We start from the raw sequence: 22,835 nt of genomic DNA on the forward strand, positions 1-22,835 counted from the left end.
CAACGTTCACTTGTAGGATTTAGATCCGTCTGCTGGGTGGGCCCAGTGCAAGTCTATCTTCTACGGGTTGAGGAAGGTCCATGAAAGCACGTGAATTGTATCACATCTTGGTTATCAGAGGGTATGTCTAGATGGGTGTGGTAGGCTCACCCCAAGGACTCATGTTTGACTCCTGGGGTGAGAGACACACAGAGAAACATGGAGTCGGGGGAAGGAGCGGGAGAGACGGAGGCAGAGCGCCAGCAGGCAAGAGAGCTTTAAGGAAAAACCACGAAGAGCTATTTTACTAAAAGTCTGTAAAACATCGCGCCCAAGTAGTATTGCTTTGGGGCCCCTCTAACAAGTGAGGGTGCTCTCCCCATGTGCCATGGAGCTCTGGGGCCTTTGGGCCCTCGGCTAAGAGAGTTGAAGGTGGCTGCATCTGGGGACAGTAAAGTGTAGGTGGAGTGAACGAAGACCTGCTCCTTTTCCTAACAAACTTGATACAACTGTTTAACTGTTAAACTTGCTGCATATAATTTTGATACAAAAATTGAAAATAAAAGGGCTGGATGATAAGATGTCAAAAGGACCCTTCTCCATTTCCAAAGCTCCGTGATTCTTTTAGGGCGAGTTTTGCTGCCTGGGACTGGCCCAGCGTCAGAGGGTAGGCAGGGAGAAGTCAAAGGAGTAAAAACGTGATCCATTTCACAGATTGGCTCCGCCCTGGCCTGGGCACCGCCTGCCTCCTCTCCTGTCACAACGCAGTGATGACAAAGAAAATGGCAGTCAGAAATATTAGGGCACCAATCCAGATGCATCACACACAAAAATATAAGAGAAAAAACCTTTCCCAGACTAAGTGCCTAAACATTCAGAAGCACTCTTCTGGCGCGGCGAGAAACAATGAAAGAAAAGAGAGAGAAACTCTAACGTGTATTTTCTCCAAGTAGCCACCAGAATGACATTTTCATTTTAGCCAAATCCTCTGTCGAGAAAACAAGTCTGGTGGTTTTTAAGTTCTTTTGTAACTTTCCAAAACACTAATTTTTAATATGGTTGGCCAGAAAAATAACGAGCTCTTTTACGTCATTATTTCATCTTTATTACTTTATCCTTGAAAGCAGGCTAATAAATGATTACATTTTGGATTAATATTATTCTGACTTGAGATTTTTATCATTGCCTCCTAATTCCCTCATTATCCTTACCTAATTCTCCTGACGCTCAGGCAGGCTATCGGGAGCTAAAAGCAAAAGGCTTGTTGTGTAGATGCATTGTCTGCCTGTGGGGGGTCGGTCTGCTAGTTTCTCAAATTAATGAGTTCTCAGTGGCCGGTTATGTTTGTGGACTTCCACTGTGAAATTCTCTCCCCTAAAGATCAACCAGTCATCTAAATTACAGGAGATAAAGCCGGCTACTGTCAAGATAATTCCACATATAACAGAAGGATTAAAGAGGGGATGTTGGGATCGACTTTCTTCTTGCCTTGGAATAAACTGTGTTTGTTACTCTTTCTGTAGAAATGAAGTGTATTAGAGAAGCAAAATTAAGTTGGGGATTCTGGCAGAGTCTGGCACCAGAGAGGGTCCCTGGCTGCAGGAATGGTGGGAGTTGGTAAAGTGAGCCTGGAAGAAGTTCACCCATCACAGATCTCAGGCCCTGTCAGTCACCACTACTTTGTATGGGATATCAGAGCTGGACAAGAGACAACGGCAAGTGGGAATGCCATGGGTGGGCCAAAACGGGGCATCTCAAAAAGAGGTCATGGCAGCTGAAGTGATGTGGACAAGCCCGTCGTGCCATCCTGCGTGGGGCTGCCTGGGCAGGAGCTGCTTAGGGCGAGACACCACCTTGCCTAAGACTAGCTTAACCAAAGGACAGAACTGGAGTGTGATGTGGACAAATCAGACAGAGGGAAACGGTCAGGACTGAGAGAGGCCCAGAAGGACCACACTGAACTCTAAGCAGAGTGGGAGAGTCATGAAGCTCATGAAACCTTGAAGAGAATGACTTTGCTTGGCCACGGAGTCAAGGATCTCTGTAGACTCAGAGAGGTCAAGAATAGTTAGTGAGAATTACTGAGCAGAAATGTAGTTTGGCCTACGGTCGCAGGGGCTGAGCTGGGAAGCAGGTTTGGGGTAGGCTGGAGTATTCCCCAGAGGTGTTGCTAACCTACCTTTAGGATACGTCCAAATAGGTTTGATGTAAGAGAAAGGAATGGAGGTCCTGTCTCCTCACTATAATCTGAACACCCGTCCACTTTGCTGTGGTTTCCTAATTCGGGCATTACGTGTTATGTCCTCTTAATTCCTTGAATGAGCCCAACTATGCTTCGGTTGAACGACAAGACAGAAATTGTTTCACTCCTCAGTAAGGATAGAGAAGGAGAGGAATATCTCCAAAGAACTTTTTTCTTAAACTCTAGTGTTCCTAAGAATTCCTTGAGCAGCACGCTAAAACCCAGATGTAGGAACCAATCATACGTTGAGAAGCATTTCTCTAGAAGGTCAATGAAGGAGGGCAGAGGAAAGGGGAGGGTTTACAGAGATACATCCACCATTAGCAAACCATTCTTTCAGAGATGTGGAACGAGTGGCTGAAGTCAAGGGAAATAGAGACGTAGTTTTCTGGTCCCAGAACTAAGAGGCAGAAAATGGATAAAATAAGTTATTTATAATATGTTAGGATAGCCAAAGGCTGGCTAACATTTTGCCACCTTCTTTTGGCAATATGACTTATCCATAAATTGGATCCATTAAAAAATCCTAATGCACAAAAAGCACCTAGAAATAATATCATGCACCAATTCATCAAAAAGTGTGAGTGTTCTTTGAATTAATACTGAATTAATATCTGAAAAATTCACTTCAGTTTCCTGCCCATGCAGAAATATACGAGAGATCATTTGAAAAGCTAATCACTTCAGAAGTAATTCTATAATTTGTCACACACACAAAAAAGCATCTAGTAAAATCCAGTGTTTTTTGGGGGGGGGGTCAGGGAGGGGAAGCTAAGCTAACAGGGATATTACAGTGTCTATCGGGCTTCAATTTTCTCTGCAGGTGCCCCAGTGACAGCTGGAGAGAGATGTGACACAACTCTTCAGTTTGCCTGTAATCCCAGCATGCTAAAATGATCCTACTTCCTAAAATGAGACATTCTTCTCTTAGGAGGCCAGTAACAAAGCAAGTTTCTGCTTCAGGATTTTGAGGAGCGTTATTCTCCCCCAAACATGTCATCATTTGCTCGGTGACCTAGTTTCCTCATACTGGGGAAAGTGGACTTCTCTTTACCATAAGAAGAATGGCAGCCACACCTCATCCCCTCAACCCTCGATGTGTGTTTGCACCAGACTGAGTCATATTCGAGTTATATCCAGTTGATGAGATGGGGTGGGATATTGGCAATAAAGTGTTTTGCCAGGGCACAGGTAACAGCTATCCTGCCACCAAACTGTATCTGCTGCTGTCTCAGAGGTGGTTTCACCTGGGGGCCCCAGGCTTACAAATCTCCGCAGAATTCTTGAGTTGAAGAATCCTTTTATGTAGTCCCTGTGCTAGAACCCGCTAAGACATTTCTGAGTATTTATGACCAGTATTTACTCCAGCACAGTACCAGGGAGAGCATTATTGACTGTCAGACAGACTTGTTGGTAAACACTGGCATCTCTAATTGCACAGATCATTAAAAAAAAATGACAGCTACTTTACATACCACGATTACATTGGCATGGTAATCACTGTCCTTTGATTCCTTTTGTGAGAGTCTAAATCGATTCCTATTCTTGCACACACACTCTACCTTTGTAAAGCTCTGATCTCTGCAATTCTTTTTCGTAAAAGATCTTACATCTATCTAGTTTTTGCTCTGTGTATTGTGGCTGTTATTTATATCCCGTCGCAACTCTACTTTGCAATGCTGGGGCCAGGAGCTGGCAAACTACGTTCCTCAGGCTCCTTTGCCAGGTTCCACCAGTGGAGGACACTGGCCAGAGATGAGAGGTGGGAGGGAGAGAAACCTTTGGGTCTCTTCTCTCTCATTTTTCTTTCGTCCTTCTTTGGGTGGTGTCTCTGGAGGCAGCTGCCTCTCCCAGCTCTTTAGGAGACATCCTTCTCCATTGTCCCTGCTCCTAAGGTGGCAGGAGGTCCCCAGGCCGGGCCCTCCTTCATGGGTCTAGGTTCTGGTAAGGTGGCAGGGCTAATGCCGGGAGCTGCTTCCTGCACGTGTTTACCGGGGTCTCTGCAGCTTGTCCTTGTCACTCTTGCAGCCTCCCCACACTCTGTAACCAACTCCCTTTACTAAATTTCCTTTGAAATTCCAAGTGTGTTTTCTGTTCCTTTGACTGGAACTTTATTAGTCAGAACTAATAAAGTACTCTATGATGGCTTTTTGCCAAGAACAATGACATCTTGTCCCTTCCAGGGAAACTTACCGGAAAGCTGCAAGATGTTAGGGTCTGGAATCTCTTGGTTATTTTAACAAATACTTTGATGGTGCTTACTATGCGCCAGGGGGTATTATAATAAAAATGCTTTCCAATTATTATATCAGTTAATCTTTATAAGAACCCTTTGAGGCGGTAGTACAATAATCCATATTTTACAAATGAGGAAACTGAGGCACATAAAGGTAAAGTAACTTGCCCAATGTTAGATGGCTAGAAGTGGCAGTTTGAGGGCTAATGCCCTAATAGATGATTTATAATGATGAAAGTGCAAGAGAAAGACCTGGCCAAGGGCAGTGTGGTGGTGGTGATGCTGGGAGAAGGTCTGTCTGCAAGGTAGGAGTAACCAGATTAAGAAGCATAAAAGCACAGAGGGTCTGGAGAGCTCAGATTCAATATTCAGCATCAACAGGAGAGCTGCGGAGACCTCCCGAGGGGCTGGTGCAGCCCTGGGTTGGCATCTAGGTACAGCAGGTAGCTGCCTAGTCCAGGGCAGGCACTGCAGGCGTGAGCTGGCCCTCCCTTGAGATTATGGTTAGAAAACTGGAATTACTGGGAAGTTCCTGCAACCAACGTTCTTCTCCCCTCATTTTGTAAGTAATAAAGGTTCCTGCTAAACTTACTATGTCAGCAGAAGCTACAGGATTTTCTAATCAGGCAGAAACATAGCTAACACAAGCCCCTTCTTGATCACATAATGACTGGGAGTCCACCTGGAGAACTGGAAATAAAAACGTGAGGAAACAGCTATCTCAGGTCTCCTGGGAATTTAAATTAATATGCCATATTTTTAGCATTTGAACACTCAGTCTCCAACATCTTGGGAAGTGAAAAGCCTCATTCAAAATCAATGGAAACAGAAAATGCAAAACAGATAGGAAGAGAGCTGGTGCAGATGTTACTGAATTTCCATTAAAGGCGTCATCTAAAAGTCATCTTGTCTGAGCTGTGACAATATGGATGATGGCAGCTGTTGAATAGCTGGGGCTAGTGCCTTATATTCTCTGTCAGTGATGTGGGTGGAAATCATGGATCTACTGTTTTTTTTTTTTTTTTTTTTTTTTGAGGAAGATTAGCCCTGAGCTAACTACTGCCAATCCTCCTCTTTTTGCTGAGGAAGACTGGCCCTGAGCTAACATCCATGCCCATCTTCCTATACTTTATACATGGGACGCCTACCACAGCATGGCTTTTGCCAAGCAGTGCCATGCCCGGGATCCGAACCAGCAACCCCCGGGGCCACCGAGAAGCGGAACGTGCAGACTTAACCACTGGGCCACCGGGCTGGCCCCATGGCTCTACTTTTTAGCCATTTGACCTCGGGAAAGTTAGCTAATGTTGTGAAGCATCCTTCATCTGTAAACTGGAGATAATAAATATACTGACCTTACGGATTGCTATGAGAATTAAGTGACTTGATGCATGTAAAGACCTTAACACAGACCCTTAATAAGGTCCAAAAATTAGTTATTATTGTAGTTATTATTATTATTAAATTATTATTGACAGTTTGAAGTATGACTAGTACTATGATAGAAAATTCCCAGAGCCATGATGTTTTTAATAAGCAAACTTAGCCAAGGACTTCTAGAAAAAACACCAAGGAAGATATTAACCTAAGCCCCCCACTTTACCAACTAGAAATACGTTAGTTATCAAGCAGCAAAAAATGGCACAAACACAGGGCCAGAACTCACGTTAGGAAAAAACAGCCAATCAACCTTCCGTGTGTAGCACATACAGCAACGATAAGAATGGAAGTATTTGGAGGCCGTGATGAAAAGATGGTGAGGTGGAAAGAACAGGAGGCTTGGACCCCAGAGACCTGGGTTCGAGCTTAAATCCTACCAGCCCATTGTGTGACCCTGGATGTGTCACATAATGCATATGTCTCTGCACTTCTCCTAGCTTATCTTTTAGACAAACCTGTAGGATAATGGGTCTCTAGCTTTGTTAGGGGTGGCTTTACTTGCATGTCTTTAAATTTGAGTGGTAAGCAATTTATGGGGAGGGGCTTGTGGCTGGGGCCACTGTTCCACCCCTCTCCTAGGTTTATGGTACTCTGCCGGCAGGAAGAAAGGGGCACAGAACTGCGGTCTTATCCACTAGATCAGGCTCTGAGATGTTGGACTCTTCATTTAGGGAGACTTTGCCAGCTGTTCTTCTACGTGCAAATGACCAGTGGCTTTTCCTCTCACGTATTTCCCCTTCTCACAATACTGCAGATGTCTCTAGGGTGAGCCAACTATTAGAAATAGCCACTATCAAGTCACGAGACTGGACAGAGTGTGATGTTGGTAAAGGCATCTTAGATAGGGACAGTATAGATTCACTGGAATGCAGCAGAGCTTTTGATCCTTACACATAATCAGACCTTCAGCTTTGTACCAACCGTGCAGGAAATCATGAAAAGAATATTCATGCATGTAACCAATTTCCACAACATCAAATTGTTATTAACTTTGAGAGAAAAAACATTTGCCTCTGCATTTCTTAGTGCTCAATTTATACCTCCTGTAAAAGAACAGAGTCACTACTAGGAAAGAAAAATTTAAGGATTCAAAATTCAGAATTTAAATCCCACTGTTTGGCTGGGAAGCATGTACCCACAACGGTTTCTCTTTATTCCTGCGAACTGCACGCTCTAATACAGGCCTCTACGGTGGAACTTGAAAACATGTACTCCTAATCATCAGGTAAATATATACTTTAAAAATGACAATTTTTTTCTTTGCTTCCTAGTCAATTTTTGGAGTACACTTAAAAAAAAAAAGGATTGTTATTAGAGATTTTTTTTTTTCTTTTTAAAGATTAGCACCTGAGCTAACAACTGTTGCCAATATTCTTTCTTTTTTTCTTCCCAAAGCTCCCCAGTACATAGTTGTATGTTCTAGTTGTGATGTGTCTCTGGTTGTGCTATGTCGGACGCTGCCTCAGCGTGGCCTGATGAGCGGTGCCACGTCCCTGTTCAGGATCCAAACAAGTGAAAGCCTGGGCCACCGAAGTGGAGTGTGTGAACTTAACCACTCGGCCACGTGGCCAGCCCCATTATCGGAGTTTTTGAAGTTACAAGGAATAATCCTTTAAAAAAGGAATAATTCTAAAAGACAGCAGTTTCCCACTGCAGCATATAAGTTAGGAGTGGAGACATCCAGGCACTAACTGACACCTTTCAAAGTTAAGGATTCTAAAAAGACTGACAGAATGACAACTGCTAGTTGAAAGTTACATAGCTGCTGTTATACATATCAGCGTAAGCGCAGATGTGTACCACACGATGTCGAAATAGGAAAACCGACCACTTCGTCTTAACAGAAAAATGATTCCTAGAAAAGAAAGAGAAAATCCTAACACGTGCATTATAACATCAATATTCAACTCATTTTCTTCCCAGGCTATCTGGATTACGTTTTAAAACTTAGTAGGCCAGATGAGGCTTAGAATACGCTCTATTGCTGCAAGAGATACCACAAAGGACAAGGAGGGTTTTAAAGGAAAAGATGATAGAAACCGAGTATGACAGTTTCTTTCCAGTTTGGGGGTAAGGTCTCCCTGTTGGATGCTTAGGGTTGGGCACGGTGGGTGGGGAAATAGGGACACTGACTCCCAGGAGTTTGCATGCCATTATTTCTCTTCAGCACTTTTGTGCTTTTTTCGCACCTTTTCCTTACGATTTCCCTAAGGCGGTGATAAGTTCGAGGCAGCCCATCTTTGGCATCTCTTAAGCATCAAGGCTAAAAGCAGAAACACCCACAGGAGCAGGCAGGCGACAGCAGAGATGAATGAAGCAGAAAGCGGTCACCTGGAGGGTTCAGGCTTCTCCCCTTTGGCCTAGAAGTACTAGGAGGAAATGGAGCCAAGTGGTGCCAAAGCTAGTGATTTCTCAAAATTAAATCAAAGTTAGTGATTTTTCAAAAGAATCTGGGTATTTTAGTGAAACTGCTTGATCATTTAAATGTTAGCTTATTTAGAAAATATTCTGGGTTCCCCAAAATGCTTTTCCTCCGGCTTGCATTCCACTGGCAGGGCATCCACTTGACTGTGACAGAGGCCGTGGGGCTGCTGGTGGGCCAGTTCCATGGTGTGTCCCAGGACCGATTTCCTGACGCCCAGCCCGAGCACACTCTCCCAGCCTTTTCAGAGACTTCGCAAGCACCCAATTCCCCGCACCATATCCCTTTCTGCTTAAGATGGAGTGGTTTCTTGTTCTTGCTACTGAACCCAGACTGACAGCTAAATGTGATATTAAACTGCAACGTGGAGATACAATGCCAGAGAAGATTTATTTCAAACAATTCACTTCAAAAAAAGACAAGGAAAAATATCATAAATAATCTTGACATTTTTCCCATCCAAATACATATATGATAACCAGTATCGGTATAAATAAAAGTATCAAGAATTCTACCACAGCCCTGGAGTGTGTAGAGGTGGGGCACACAGAGGTAGCTCCCAAGCTGGCCAGGAAGGATTGGGCGTCAGTGGGAGGCAGTGCCAGACTCTGGGGGAAGCTCACGAATATCCAAGAGTTGAATACTTCTGGCCAAGAGACTGGATACTTAACCACAAACTCTATCACCACAACAGCAAACCAAAAAAAAAAAACTTTTATTTGTGTGATGAAAATTCTAGTAAATAATTTGATAGCATATCCAATTATATGCCCTTAATAATGAGAACAGTAGCAAATGGTAAGAAACCACCATGGCTTCACATGAGAATTGTTTTGACCTTGCAAAGACCTTCTTGAGACTTCCCAGCCATCTTTGGAGCTGCTATTTATATTTGAGAGCAAAAGAATGGTGTTCAGGGAGCCAGCCCTGTGGCCTAGTGGTTAAGCTTGGCACACTCCACTTTGGCAACCCAGGTTTGGATCCCTGGTGTGGACCTACACCACTTGTTGGCAGCCATGCTGTGGTGGTGACTCACATCCAAAATAGAGGAAGATTGGCACAGATGTTAGCTCAGGGCGAATCTTCATCAAGCAAAAAAAAGAGGAAGATTGGCAAGAGATGTTAGCTCAGGGCAAATCTTCCTCAGCAAAAAAAAAAAAAAAAAAAAAGGCTGTACCATACAGATAGGAAAAACTGTTGCTTGGCTAATTTACGTAATAAATTTTTGAACACTCTAGGAACACATTAATGTTAGGTATAAGTCACTTTAAATTTTTCTAATCCAAGGAAGATAACCAAATTACTTTTACAGTTCACGTGAGTTGAATAATTTATAATGGAGCCTTATTTGTTGGTCCTTGCAGCAGAGCTATCCACAAAAGTTCAGCTAAGATCTGTGGCTCACCTTGGCATTTGTTCCACTTCCCCAGACCTGGGCTGGCAGCCTCACCTGCTACCACCTAACCTGTACCTAGCCGAGCGAGAAGGGAACAGCAACAAAAAAAGCGTTTCTACAGAAGCTCCAACTACCAAACCTTAACTTGCCAAAAGACCAAGCTAGAGTTTACAACTAGGCAGATAGTAAAACTGAATCTACCATCTGGAGTCCACTTTCTGGAAGTGAACCAAGCTGCTAGCCTGGAGGTGGGAATGACTGACTATCAGAAGCACTCTACCTGCACAAATTTGAACTTGACTCCCGAGAGCTAGATTTCAACAAGAACTAGTTCAACATTTAACAGAGAATTATTAAGAATGTATGCATAATCGCCCCCATCCTAGAATTGAGGCTACTTAGAAAATTGTATATATAAAAATGGAAAAAATAAAACAGCTAATTCCACCATGTTGTGATCTCTTTGTAGGGATATTATTTTCTATTATTAGAACTGACGTTTAAGGACATTTTGTTTAAAAAGGAGAAATATTGGGGCTGGCCCAGTGGTGCAGCAGTTAAGTTTTTTGCACTCCACTTCAGCAGCCTGGGGTTTGCCGGTTCGGATCCCAGGCGTGGACCTACACACCTCTTAACAAGCCATTCTGTGGCAGGTGTCCCACATACAAAATAGAGGAAGATGGGCACAGATGTTAGCTCAGGGCAAATCTTCCTCAGCAAAAAAGAAGAGGATTGGTGGCAGATGTTAGCTCTGCGCTAATCGTCCTCAAAAGAAAAGGAGAAACATCTAATAACAAATTAACTTTCTATCTATGAAATTTCAGTAACCCATCTCAATACTCAAATTCACATTAAACGTTTGAGAGTCACTATATTAGTTTCCTATGGCTATTCTTAACAAATTATCATAAACTTAGTGGTTTAGGACAACACAAATTTATCTTACAGCTCCGGCTGTCAGAAGTCGTAAAATTCAAGGCGTTGGGAGAGCTGTATTCCTTTGCGGAGGCTCTCAGGCGGAATCCATTTCCTTGCCTTTTTTTGGCTTCTAGAGTCTGCCCACATTCCTTGGCTCATGGCCCCTTCCTCCACCTTCAAAGACATCAGCTTAGCATCTTCAAACATTTCTCTCTCCCTGACTTGTGCTTCTGGCATCTCATCTCTTCTCTGACTCAAGTCTTGCTCTCTTCCTCTTAGAAGGACCGTGTGATTACATGGGGCTATCTGGATAATTCAGGCTACTCTTCCCATCTCAGGATCTTTAACTTAATCACATTGGCAAAGTCCCTTTTGCTCTACAAGGCAACATAGTCACAGGTTCCAGGCATCAGGACATGGACAACTTTGGGGGGCTGTTATTCTGTCTACAGTAGCGACTAAGCCCACTCATACAAAAAGAACATGCAAATATCTTTGCAGCTACGTGTGCAATATTAACCAAGAGTGCTTGCTTAAAAGAATCCATTCATTAAGAGATTATTAAAACAAATGCGATGAAAGATTTGTCTTCTTCCAGAGAAGCAAGTATATAATTTCTACAGGACATAACGATTAACTGTAAAGAAAAGTCAGGAGAGTTTTCCCTCAGATGTACTTCTTGCCATAATGAAAATCAACATGTTCTTTCTTTCTCTTACTTACAGGGCAGGTGATGGTCAGATCCAGGTTGTTAGGGACAACACGATCTCATTCAGAGATACTGGTCTAGCTAGTTGTGATGCTGATGTGCTAATAGCCACATTGGTAGTTGGATCACGCGAAGTATTACCTGTTTGAATAAAGCGTAGTCCTGTCGTGTGGATAATGTTCATTAACATACAAGGAAGAAGATGAAATTGTGGTTGCCAAGGAAGCAGCTTCAAACAGTGATGCAGTGCTAGGCACCAGGTCTGGCCTGTGTCGGGATCCCAGTGCTGGGGAACGAAAGCAAAACACACTCGTGAATCTCAGTAATAAATGCTGCTTTCGTATCTGTAATAATTTAAATGAGTAAAAAGCATTCATTTTACATATCAGGCTGAAAATCAAATTAGGAACTAACTGTGTTCTTCTGAACTGCAGCAGAAATGCAAAAGAGCTTCTTGCAAACAGGTTAAACAGAAACGAAATTGCATTAATTTACAAAATGGCTTATGGAAATGACATTATGAATGTTTTTTTAAAACCCTAATAAAGTGATTTACTCTTTCAGAAGATGACATAAAAGCTCCTAGAAGCTTAAGGAGATAATTCGACAGAGATTAAAAGGATGATTGGCAAGCGTATAAACAGACAGGGAACCTGCTTCTCCTCCCGAGGACACGCACGTATCTATGATTCTCAATTTGCATCTAAGAACGTAGACTTTTTAAGAGCCAGGAGACAAACGTTCCACCAACCAACAGCCAGCTATACCTTAACCCCGCTGGAGCCCACACATATCTCTGAATGTTAGCCACAGCCCTTCTTGACATTATATCTTAACAGCAAGTCTGCCTTTTTAAAAATGAGAAAACTCTTGTTTCTTCTTAAAATGCCCACGAAAATACTTATGCGGTAGCTCTCTCTCATCAGGAAAGCGGAATATTCAAGGCTGAGCAGGCACCCACGCCCATTCTCTCTGAGTCTATGGGGATTCTTTTTTTTTTTTTTTAAGAGTTGAATCTGGATCATTTTTAATCATGCTACCCTAAACTTTGGACAAATTTATATCCATTATTGGCCAGCCCGTTAGAGATAATGTTTTAATTAAAAGTCCAATTGCACAGAATAAAGCTTCTTTAAAAAGAGACACGCGGTTCCCTAGAGAGAGGACACTGTGGCTATAACAGGTGTGGGCGAATCCTTTCTTTAAAGTTCTGTAGTTGGGCACATGCTGATTTTTTCTTCTTTTTTCTTTTTTTCTTTACCTAGCGAGATCTTTTATTTTATTTTTTAAAATTTTTATTGATGTATAACATTTTAATTGATATGTAACATTGTATTCATTTTAGGTGTACAACACAATGATTGGATATACATACGTACTGCGAAATGATCACCACACATAGTTACATTTTTTTTTCTTGTTATGAGAACTTTTAAGATCTACTCTCTTAGCAACTTTCAAATATACAATACAACATTGTTACCTACAGCTACCATGCTGTACTGGGGATTCTTTTTCATCATTCCCTGAAACCAAACTAAAACAGATGATGATAAATACAATATAACCTTAGGTCTTTCTGGTATTCCTTTACAGGCACAACGGGTTCAAAAATCACGTTTTCAGGAAGTGTGTGAATGGAAAATGATCCTAACAGGCACTATCATGTGAGTTTGAGGGTTTGGATTTCAGATTTGGAGGGGGATAGATGGGGATGTGGAGCGAGGCAGAGAGGGAAAAGAGGACCACACAGGAGGGCTGGACTCTGGACTAGGAGATGGGACACACACTGAAATGTATGAGATGGTGCAGCTTTGCCTCGATTCACATCAAACAAAGAACCGCCGTGATGAATAACTGAGGATAATCATACAAAAGCATGAGTAACAGAAGTGCCCAACACGCAAAGATTAGAAAGGCTTCAATTTAATAGGACGGCTGGCTAGAAATCTTCAACATACTTAAACAGATCTATCTTTCCCACTTTCTCATTAAATACAGAGAAACATATGAAAACTCTCAATAACACTGAAAACTGGGTCTGAAAAATAATCTCACGTCACATTTTAATGACTTGCCGCGAAATGTAAGGCTGATGGAGCTGGACTTGGAATAACTAATACAGACTCAGGCCTTGGGCATCCCCAGCTTGACTTTATAAACCAGAGGCTACCTGAGTGATATGAAAGAGAAAAACGCTGACTGTGCAGTGACTGAGGCGGGTCATACATCACCCAAACACTGGACTGCTGACCCCTCAACCCCCTAGGAGCAGCTCTTTGAAACACAGAACTGTTTCCTCATGCTGCTATATCCTTCGGTTTTTAAAAAACTAGTTGGTAGGGAGAATTCCAGGATGATCCTCAATGACCTGCACCCTTGTAAAATCTCCCTTTGAGTGCGGGTAGAACCTGTGAATACGATGAGATACTACTCTTGTGATTATTTTATGTTATACAGCAAAAGGAATTTCACAGATGTAACTAAGGTTACTAATCAGTTAACTCTGAGTTAGTCAAAGGGGAGATTATTCAGGTGGGCCTCGCCTAATCACATGAGCCCTTTAAATCTGAGTCTAGAGGTCAGAGATGGTGATGTCAGAGATTTGAAGTGTGAAGGGGCTTCACTTGTGAGAAATTCTCCGTTTGGAGATGGAGGGGGCTGGATGGTAAGGAATGTGGATGGTCCCTAGGGACTGAGCGTAGCCCACAGCTGTCAGACAGCAAAGACACGGGTCCTCACCCCACAAATGCAAAGAAGTAAGTTCTGCCAACACCACCATGAGCTTGGTGATTCCTCTCTGCACCTCCAGATGAGAACCCAGTCGAGACCTTGAGCCCAGTTTTTGAGACCCCCATAAACTGTGGCTGGAGAACCAGGCAAGCCTTGCCAGTCTTCTCACTTACAGAACCGTGAGCTAATAAACGGAGCTGCTCACTTTCTGGTAATTTGTCACATGGCAATAGAAAACGAACACAACCCAGACATACTGAGAAGGACAGAAAACAAATGACTAAAAACTAGAGGGAAATGTGGTGACGACTTGGTGTTCTACGAAAAGGGAAGTCCCCAAGTCCAGAGCATTATGAAAAGGCAGAACCTTGCAGGAAACTTCATAGATGCAGTGAATTTTCAAGATAAACTCATTTTAAAATCGTATTTAACATTTTCAAAGAATATGCTCAGTAGGTTTTCCTTCAATCTTGAGAGACGAGGTGAAGTACCTTTATATTTGAAGCAATGGGCCCAACGGTTCCTCTCAAAAAAAGCACAATATGTGTACTACCTTCCATGTTTCCAGGATTTCTGGATGCTACGTAGTATTTAGTATAATTTTTTCCCCCAGGTTAACAACTGGACTCACTGCTTTAACTTTAGGAGTCATATCGAGCATGCTATTTGAAAGTCTAACTAACAGTCTGGAAATGAGTTTATCCGATTTTCTGACGGCAGACACCTTGCAGTTTTATGTCTGCTATAAGAAGACCAGGCAGGGTGGCAGGAGAGATGCCAATGCTCAGGGAAAGAGGGTGGATGCCTGCCAGGAACTGGAGCCATCAACTCAGAGAGAGGAGCAAGGGCAATTCATTAACTCTTGTGGAAATCACTAAATTTGGATAAAAGTTGGTTTACAAAATGGGACTTCATCAGACTAACGAGTTTCTTCAAGGCAAGGGAAAACAGGATTGAAACAAAAAAACAGCCCACTAATTGGGAAAAAATATTTACAAGCTACTTATCCAACAAAGGATTAATCTCCAGAATACACAAAGAACTCACACAGCTTAACAACAAAAAAACAAACAACTCGATCAAAAAATGGGCAGAGGACATGAAGAGACATTTCTCCAAAGAAGATATAAGTATGGCCAATAGACACATGAAAAGATGCTCATCATCACTAATCATCAGGGAAATGCAAATCAAAGCTACACTAAGATATCACCTTACACCCGTTAGATTGGCAAAAATATCCAAAACCAAAAGTGGCAAATGTTGGAGAGGTTGTGGAGAAAAAGGAACCCTCACACACCGTTGGTGGGAATGCAAACTAGTACAGCCACTATGGAAAACAGTATGGAGATTTCTCAAAAAGTTAAAAATAGAAATACCCTATGACCCAGCCATCCCACTACTGGGTATCCATCCTAAGAACCTGAAATCAGCAATCCCAAGAGTCCCTTGCACCCCTATGTTCATCGCAGCATTATTTACAATAGCCAAGACGTGGAACCAACCTACATGCCCAGAAATTGACGACTGGATAAAGAAGATATGGTATATATACACAATGGAATACTACTCAGCCATAAAAAAGGACCAAATTGTTCCATTCGCATCAACATGGATGGACCTTGAGGGTATTATGTTAAGCGAAATAAGCCAGACAGAGAAAGACGAACTCTATATGACCCCACTTATAGGTGGAAGTTAACATATAGACAAGGAGAACTGATCGGTGGTTACCAGGGAAAAGGGGGCGTGGGGGAGGGCACAAAGGGTGAAATAGTGTACCCACAACATTACGAACAATAATATACAACTGAAATCTCACAAGGTTGTAATCTATCATAATCTTAATAAAAAAAATTAATTTTCTGTTGTTGAGTTGTAGGAGCTCTTTACATATTCCCTGTATCAATCCCTTATCAGATGTATATTTTGCAAATATTTTTCCATCTGTGGGTTGCTGATTCACTCTGCTGATAAAATTCTTAGATGCACAGGAATTTTCTATTTTGATGAAGTCCAGTTTATCTATATTTTTATTGTTTTACATGCTTTGGCGTCATAGTCAATAAAGCACAGCTAAATCCAAAAAAAAAAAAAAAAAAGTTGGTTTACAGGAAGATGAGAAAGAAAGAAACCCAACATGGAACAGATGGATAAGTGCTGCAGAAGTGAACAGAAATAACACCTAATTCCACCAACTCAGGAAAAGAAAACCCCGAGAAGAGACCTAATCTTCCATAGGAAGGAGAAGAAATTTTCAGGAAATGTTGGGATTCCCAAAAGATTATACCAATAAAAAAATCTAAAATGTCACTTTCTTTCTATAGGATTAGAAGAGAAAAACCATATGATCAACTCAATAGAGAAAAGTATTTGATAAAATTCAGCACTCATACTTGATAAAAACTTTTAGCCAACCAGGCATAAAAAGGAGCTTTCTTGACTTGATTATGGGTATCGAATACAGCAAACTTCTTTGTCAACAGCAAATATTAGAAACATCCCCTTTAAAATAAGGAGAAGGCAAGGCTGTCACCTCTTCAAGTCATTGCTGTACCAGAAGTCCTAGCCAGCAAGTAAGAAAAAAGAAAAAAAAAAAAAGCTGTGAGGGCTATGCAGTAGCAACAGCCAGCCAGAAAATCCAGATCTTAAAAAGATACTATTTGAAAAGACAGAAAATATATATCTATATCTCTATGTTCATCTGAGGAAAAAAATCTAACAAAAGGTAGGTATATATGACATGCAAGGAGAAAATTATAAAACCTTTATTAAATTCACTAAAGAGAAGCTAAATAAATTGATAATTCATTGTTACATTGTGTGTGCATGCATATGTATAAGTATGTGCATATATGTATAGATGTTTGAAAAATATATATATACAGATATACATGCACAGAATAAACTCTAGCAGTAAAAACACCAAAATGTTCAGATTTGTTACCTTTCAGTAGTGGGAAGACAGATGTTTGTTTTTGAATATTTTTAGCATCTTCTAATTTTATTTAATTTTTTTACCATGAATCATATATTGCATTGTTTACATGTTTTAAAAACTTTACATTAACTGAGTCATACTGTAAATATCCTTTTAAAAATTAACAGAGATGGTTTCTTAGAGCAGGTAGTTTTCTAATTTTTCTACTACAAGTTTACCTCACTTGTGTAAATAAAATCACAGAACTTTTTGTTTTTTTTTTAAAGTTACATGTCCTTACCTTCTTCATCTAGGCTGCTAAAACTCTGCCCTTCAGTCAGCAAATCGTGCTTCTCCTCCTTCCATTCCTGGCTGATGGAGGACACGATCTCCTGTGAAGTGGCCTTCAGGGCGGCAATGGAATTGCAACGCTTCTTTGAAGGCGAGGCCTTCAAAGCTAGATAGGAAGGAAAAAGGAGAGACGAAGACACATATTGTAAAACCACATTAACATTTTATTTATTAAGATTTTATTTATTACTTATTAAAATTTTAGTCATTATTTGAGTAGAATGCAAGAAGCTTTGTTTTATAGACATGAGGAAAGGGAGACGAAATTGTGCGTTGGCAATTTTATCAGTCCAGAATGACTTGACTTAAATCAGAATATTCTAGAATAAATTTGAGCTGAAATGCCTCTCCAGATTTTGAAGTCAAGTCTGATTTGAGGCGCGATTCAAATGTTTTGTTGCTGAAGAAGGATTTTTCCTCCTCCACGCCATGCTTTTCCGGCGCTGGGAGGAGGTCGGGTGGGTTGGTCAACGCAGATGGTAAAGTACGGAGAATTCTCATGACCCTAGTTTTATTAACTTGGGACTGGGAATTTCTAAACATGCCCGTGTTTAATCTTATACTCATGTTGCCCAATTTAGCCAAGCAACTTCTGCTTGCTTTTTTCTTTCAGTGACTTTCCACTGAAATTTCCTGTCCTTTGGGTCTTTTCTAGGTCATGGTTACGTCAGACGTATAATTCACTCCCGATCTTTGTCCAAACACCATTCTACAACTTCAGATGTGTGCTGGGAATCTGAACCACGGCAAGTGTACTTCACCATCAATCATGCTCACTGGATGCTGTGACTTTACTTAGGACACGGCAGTGGGAGCTGCTTTGGCTGCAGCTGGACCATCCCTATTGATATTCTCTCTTGGCTGCAGTCATTCTTCTTGGCTTAACACTGTTAGAGAATTTCCCTGGAAAGCAGGTGAGAGGGAAGTGGAGGCTTGTTTGTGCTTCCCCCTGAACTTGATTTTGGCAGTGTCTCTCCTCCTTGGGAGGTTTGTGTAAGGGGGTAAGCTGACAGCAGATGCGTTCGAGTAATTGTATTTGGCTTTGGGAACCTCAGAGCTTAGATTGCACTGCTCATCTGGGGCCTTCCCAGAGGCAGCTTGCAAGAACTTAATTGGAGAAGGACTTTGGGACACACAAATGAGGGAAGAGAGGAGGGCAGTCTCTCCACTTAAAGAGAAAGGAAGAATTGTGTGTCCCATGAGTGGTCTTATAATGGTATCTTCATCATCATAAATAACTTTTGCAGAGGGCTTTAGAGTTTGGAAGCTAACATCCCCACTCCATATCTCAAATTATCCACACAGTCATCTGAGGGAGGCAGGCCCCTTTTATAAGTCCAGAAACGGAGAGTTGAAAGTTGTGACCCGCTGAAGGTCAGAGAGCTAGAAAGCATGAAACCCCAGGTGTCTTTCATTTTCTCTTAAGTTGTCTAACCAATGGTTCATTCCCTAGCTCTTAGGCATTCTGTTTTCTGGTTAAAGTGTGTGTGTGTGGGGGGGGGGGGGGGGGAGGTAAAATTAGAGTTTTTCTTTGAGAGGAGGATATTTTGAACGTTTAAAAAGTGGCTAAAATTGATTTAAATAAGTGAACCAAATAAGTCATGTTCCCCTTAACTCCCATCCTATCAAACAGTGGTCGCACCTACTCTACAGGTTTGAAGTAATTGGGCACACGCTGACTTCGGCTCTAACATTCTATCTGCTAACTTCTATAAACCCCAATCCCATCTTTTAATACAGTATTTTAAAACTTTTAACTCAGAGGATCTCAAATGTGGTTCAGGGACCACTAGGGGTCCCTGAGACACTCTTAGAAGGTCCGCGAGGTTAAAACTATTTTTATAATAACATTAATACATTATGTGCCTTTTCCATTCTCATTCTCTCATGAGTACAGAGTTTTCTGGATCCTACATGACCTGTGACAGCAGCACAGACTGAATTCAGAAGCAGATATAAGAATCTAGATGTTGAGATTTAGGGATAAGCCAGAATTAGGGATCTGAAAAAATATAAAATAATGCCACTTTTGTCACTGAATTATTTATTTTGGAAAGTATAATTATTTTTAATAATTACTTTTTATGTTAAAGTTTTTTACTTTATGTTAAAGTTGACTTATGTTAACATGCAATGATTTTTAAATTGTTACTTTGTAAGAATTAATGAATATTTTAAAATTTTCTCAATTTTAAATTCTAGAATGTTAAATATAGATAGATAGAACCCACATCTACAAAAGCTCTGGGGGTGTCTGGTCACTTTTAAGAGTATAAAGTGGCCCCGAGACCAAAAGGTTTGAGAATTGGACAGTTCTTAGGTCAACGCTAATTCTCTAAACTGAGAAACAGCTAGGATCAAAGAATGCTGCCAGCACCAAAAAACGTGGATGAGGAAAGACACTCAGAGAACTGTCTGTACTTATGGCTTATATAATGGAGCCAAAGCCAAGAGCCCAGAAAAAGGAACAGCTTCTTTGTTCATTATCAGCATCACATACAACAAGGAGCAGAGAGGACCTGACAGGACCACAGAGCACCTAAGAAAGCATTTACAGTTGCCCCTCAGTATCCAGAGGGGATTGGTTCCAGGACCCCCTGCAGATACCAAAATTGCTGGATGCTCAAGTCCCTTATATAAAATGCTGTAATATTTGCATATAACCTATGCACATCATACTTAGATTACTTATAGTGCCTGATACAATGTAGACGCTATGTAAATAGTTGCTATATTGTACTGTTTAGGGACTCATAACAAGAAAATAATCTGTACATGTTCTGTACAGATGCAACCATGGGAGGCCTTTCCATCCACGGTTGACTGAATCCGCGGATACAGAGGGCCAACTGTACTTCTGTCTTAAACGGTGAATCTTCCTTAAAGGAATTATCTGAGTCTCACTCACGAGATAAGGACTTGAATATTGCAGAAATTGAATGCCTCAGGAATTTGTTTTGACTGATATCTCAAAAGATGGGTTGGGTTGCTGGTTACCTTCTTTTATGCCACAGAAACTCCTGGATTTGTCGTTGGCAAAACCATGTCTGGCGGTAGGTATACTGTGTTCATTTCCAGCCCTATGTACTGCCACTCAACTGCCTCTAAGACCTTTCTGCTTTTCAGCTCACCTATCTGCCATTCCCTGAACGTACCATGTTCATTCCTACACCTGGGCCTTTGTACATGCTGTTCCTTCTACTTGAGATGCCCTTCTTCCTCCCTTCCTAATAAATGCTGGCTTATATTTTCAGAACTTAGTTTAAATATTCTTCTGTGAAGCTCTCTTTTGGAAGAATTGGTCAAATCTGTTACATGTTCCAATCCCTGACCCAAAACAGACTATGAAATTACTGAGAAAGAATGAATTAATTTTTTTTTTAAAAAAAGCTTTCTATATTATGAATGCTTAGCATAGCTCTAGGTACATAATAGCTGCTCAAATGTTGGTTGAATGACTGTATTACTGTTCTGAAATCTTAGGACAGTTGATTTTTAACAAATTAATGTACTATTATATTCCTTTTGGGAAACCAAGTTTTAGTACTTGAGACACATTATCTGGGTAGAGAATTTCAGTGAGGTTTCAACATTATGGTGACTAATATTTATAGGATTTTGTAGACATTATTACACTGGCAGCATGACTCAGTTCTACGGCGGGATGAATGGATTCAAAATGGTTAAAAAAGCTAATTTGAAAAAAGAAACTTGAAGACCAGCTTCAGTCTTCTTCGGAGTGAGCGTAGGGAGAGAGATTTTACCTACAAAGAAAGTATTCCTTTAGGCATTAAGGGCTTTAAATTGATCAGAGTTGATAAAGCATCTTGAAGTTGTGATTTAAAGTGTCAACTTTACTAATTAAATTGCTATCCTTTGAAACGCTGTATTAGACGAACATTCCATTCATTTGTTCAATTATTCATCAAATAATGACTGAGCGCCTACAACGTGCCAGGGAATGTGGCTAGGTGCTGGGAATAGATATGAGTGAACCAAACACAGTTGCTACTTTTAAGGAACTCAAGTGTAGTGGGGGAAACAGAAAATCGGCTCAGTTATTCACTACGGTAAGTACCATGGAGGAAGCACCATCTCAGCTTAGACCTGAAGGAAGACCAGGGAAAAGATGGAAAGAGCGTTGCAGGCAAAGGGACAAGAATATGTAGAGATGCGCAGGCAGCCTGAATGTCTAGGGCAACTGCAAGGAGGTAAGAGCTAGTGGAGCCTAGAGGATAGGGTATGGCGTGGAATGTGGCATGGGAGAAGTCACGGGGAAGGGAAAGAGACCACATCACAGACAGACTTAAAAGCCAAGTTCAGGATTTTGTGGACTAGGGAATCCATGGAAGTTTTTTTTAAAAAAAACTTTTCTTGGGGCTGGCCCCGTGGCCGAGTGGTTAAGTTCGCGCGCTCCGCTGCAGGCGGCCCAGTGTTTCGTTGGTTCGAATCCTGGGCGCGGACATGGCACTGCTCATCAGACCACGCTGAGGCAGCGTCCCACATGCCACAACTAGAAGAACCCACAATGAAGAATACACAACTGTGTACCGGGGGGCTTTGGGGAGAAAAAGGAAAAAATAAAATCTTTAAAAAAAAAAAAACTTTTCTTCTTTAGCATGGAAGTGTTTAACAGGAAATTAGCAGGAACAGATTTGTATCTTAAACTGATGTCTCCAGCTGCAGTGTGGGGAGACTGGACTGGATGGGGACACGATGAGAGGCAAGAGACCAGCATAGGGGTCACAACTTTAGGCAAAAAAAAACTCAAAAGCAAAATCACAAAAAACACAGTGGTTGAATTAGGAGACACACTGTGAAAGAGGGGACGGACTCCCGATATTTCAGAGTGAGAACAGGTGTTGGTGAGTGACTGCAGGTGAGTGGCAAGTAAAAGGAAGGAGTTAAAGCATGACGCCAGCATTTCTGAGGATAGTTGCGTGGATGGCGGTGGCCTTCAATGAGGTGTGGACGCAAGACAAGAGGCAGGTTCTGGGATGGAGGAGCAGCCAAATTCAATTTTGAGCACGCTGAGCTTGTAAAATCTGGTGGACACTTACTTGGAGAGGCTGGATAGGCAAAAGGCTTTGTTGGCAGTGTGGGAGCGAGCTGTCAGTATGTGGACAGTAACTGAGGTCTTGGGAGATGGAGAAATCACCCAGAGAGAGTTGTCCAAGGGGAAGACACAAAGTTGGAGCCTGGCCCCTTACGAACTCCCACATATAAGGGTAGGGCAGAGATAAGGAACTGCCAAAGGACGACGAGAAGCATGAGAGGCTGGAAGGGAACCAGGAGAGTCCTGAATTATGAAAGACAAGTGAAGAGAATATTGCACAGAGAACTGACATCAGTGGTCTAAATATTGTAGTTTTAAGAAAACAAAGTTGGTCAATGGCTTGAGTGATGATTGCTGACGATCTTGAACATTTCAGTGAGGTGGTGGGGTTAAAAGCCAACTGAAGTGCCCTGAAGAGTGACAAGAAATAAGG

At 41.6% G+C, this 22,835-nt stretch overlaps 1 protein-coding gene across 2 annotated transcripts in view; it reads right to left on the reverse strand.

Annotated features, from left to right (window-relative positions):
• PIP5K1B (phosphatidylinositol-4-phosphate 5-kinase type 1 beta) overlaps positions 1-22,835 on the reverse strand; it is a 274,960-nt gene that overhangs the window by 43,932 nt on the left and 208,193 nt on the right. For both annotated transcript variants that reach the window (XM_014846778.3, XM_070495622.1), the window contains exons 12-13: positions 17,297-17,452; positions 11,484-11,628 (exon numbers count right to left, since the gene is read on the reverse strand). In XM_014846778.3, coding sequence (XP_014702264.1) covers positions 11,484-11,628; positions 17,297-17,452 — 301 coding nt within the window. The remainder of the gene's footprint in view (positions 1-11,483; positions 11,629-17,296; positions 17,453-22,835) is intronic.

This window comes from Equus asinus, chromosome 23, assembly GCF_041296235.1.
Source record: "Equus asinus isolate D_3611 breed Donkey chromosome 23, EquAss-T2T_v2, whole genome shotgun sequence".
Classification (NCBI taxonomy): Eukaryota; Metazoa; Chordata; class Mammalia; order Perissodactyla; family Equidae; genus Equus; species Equus asinus.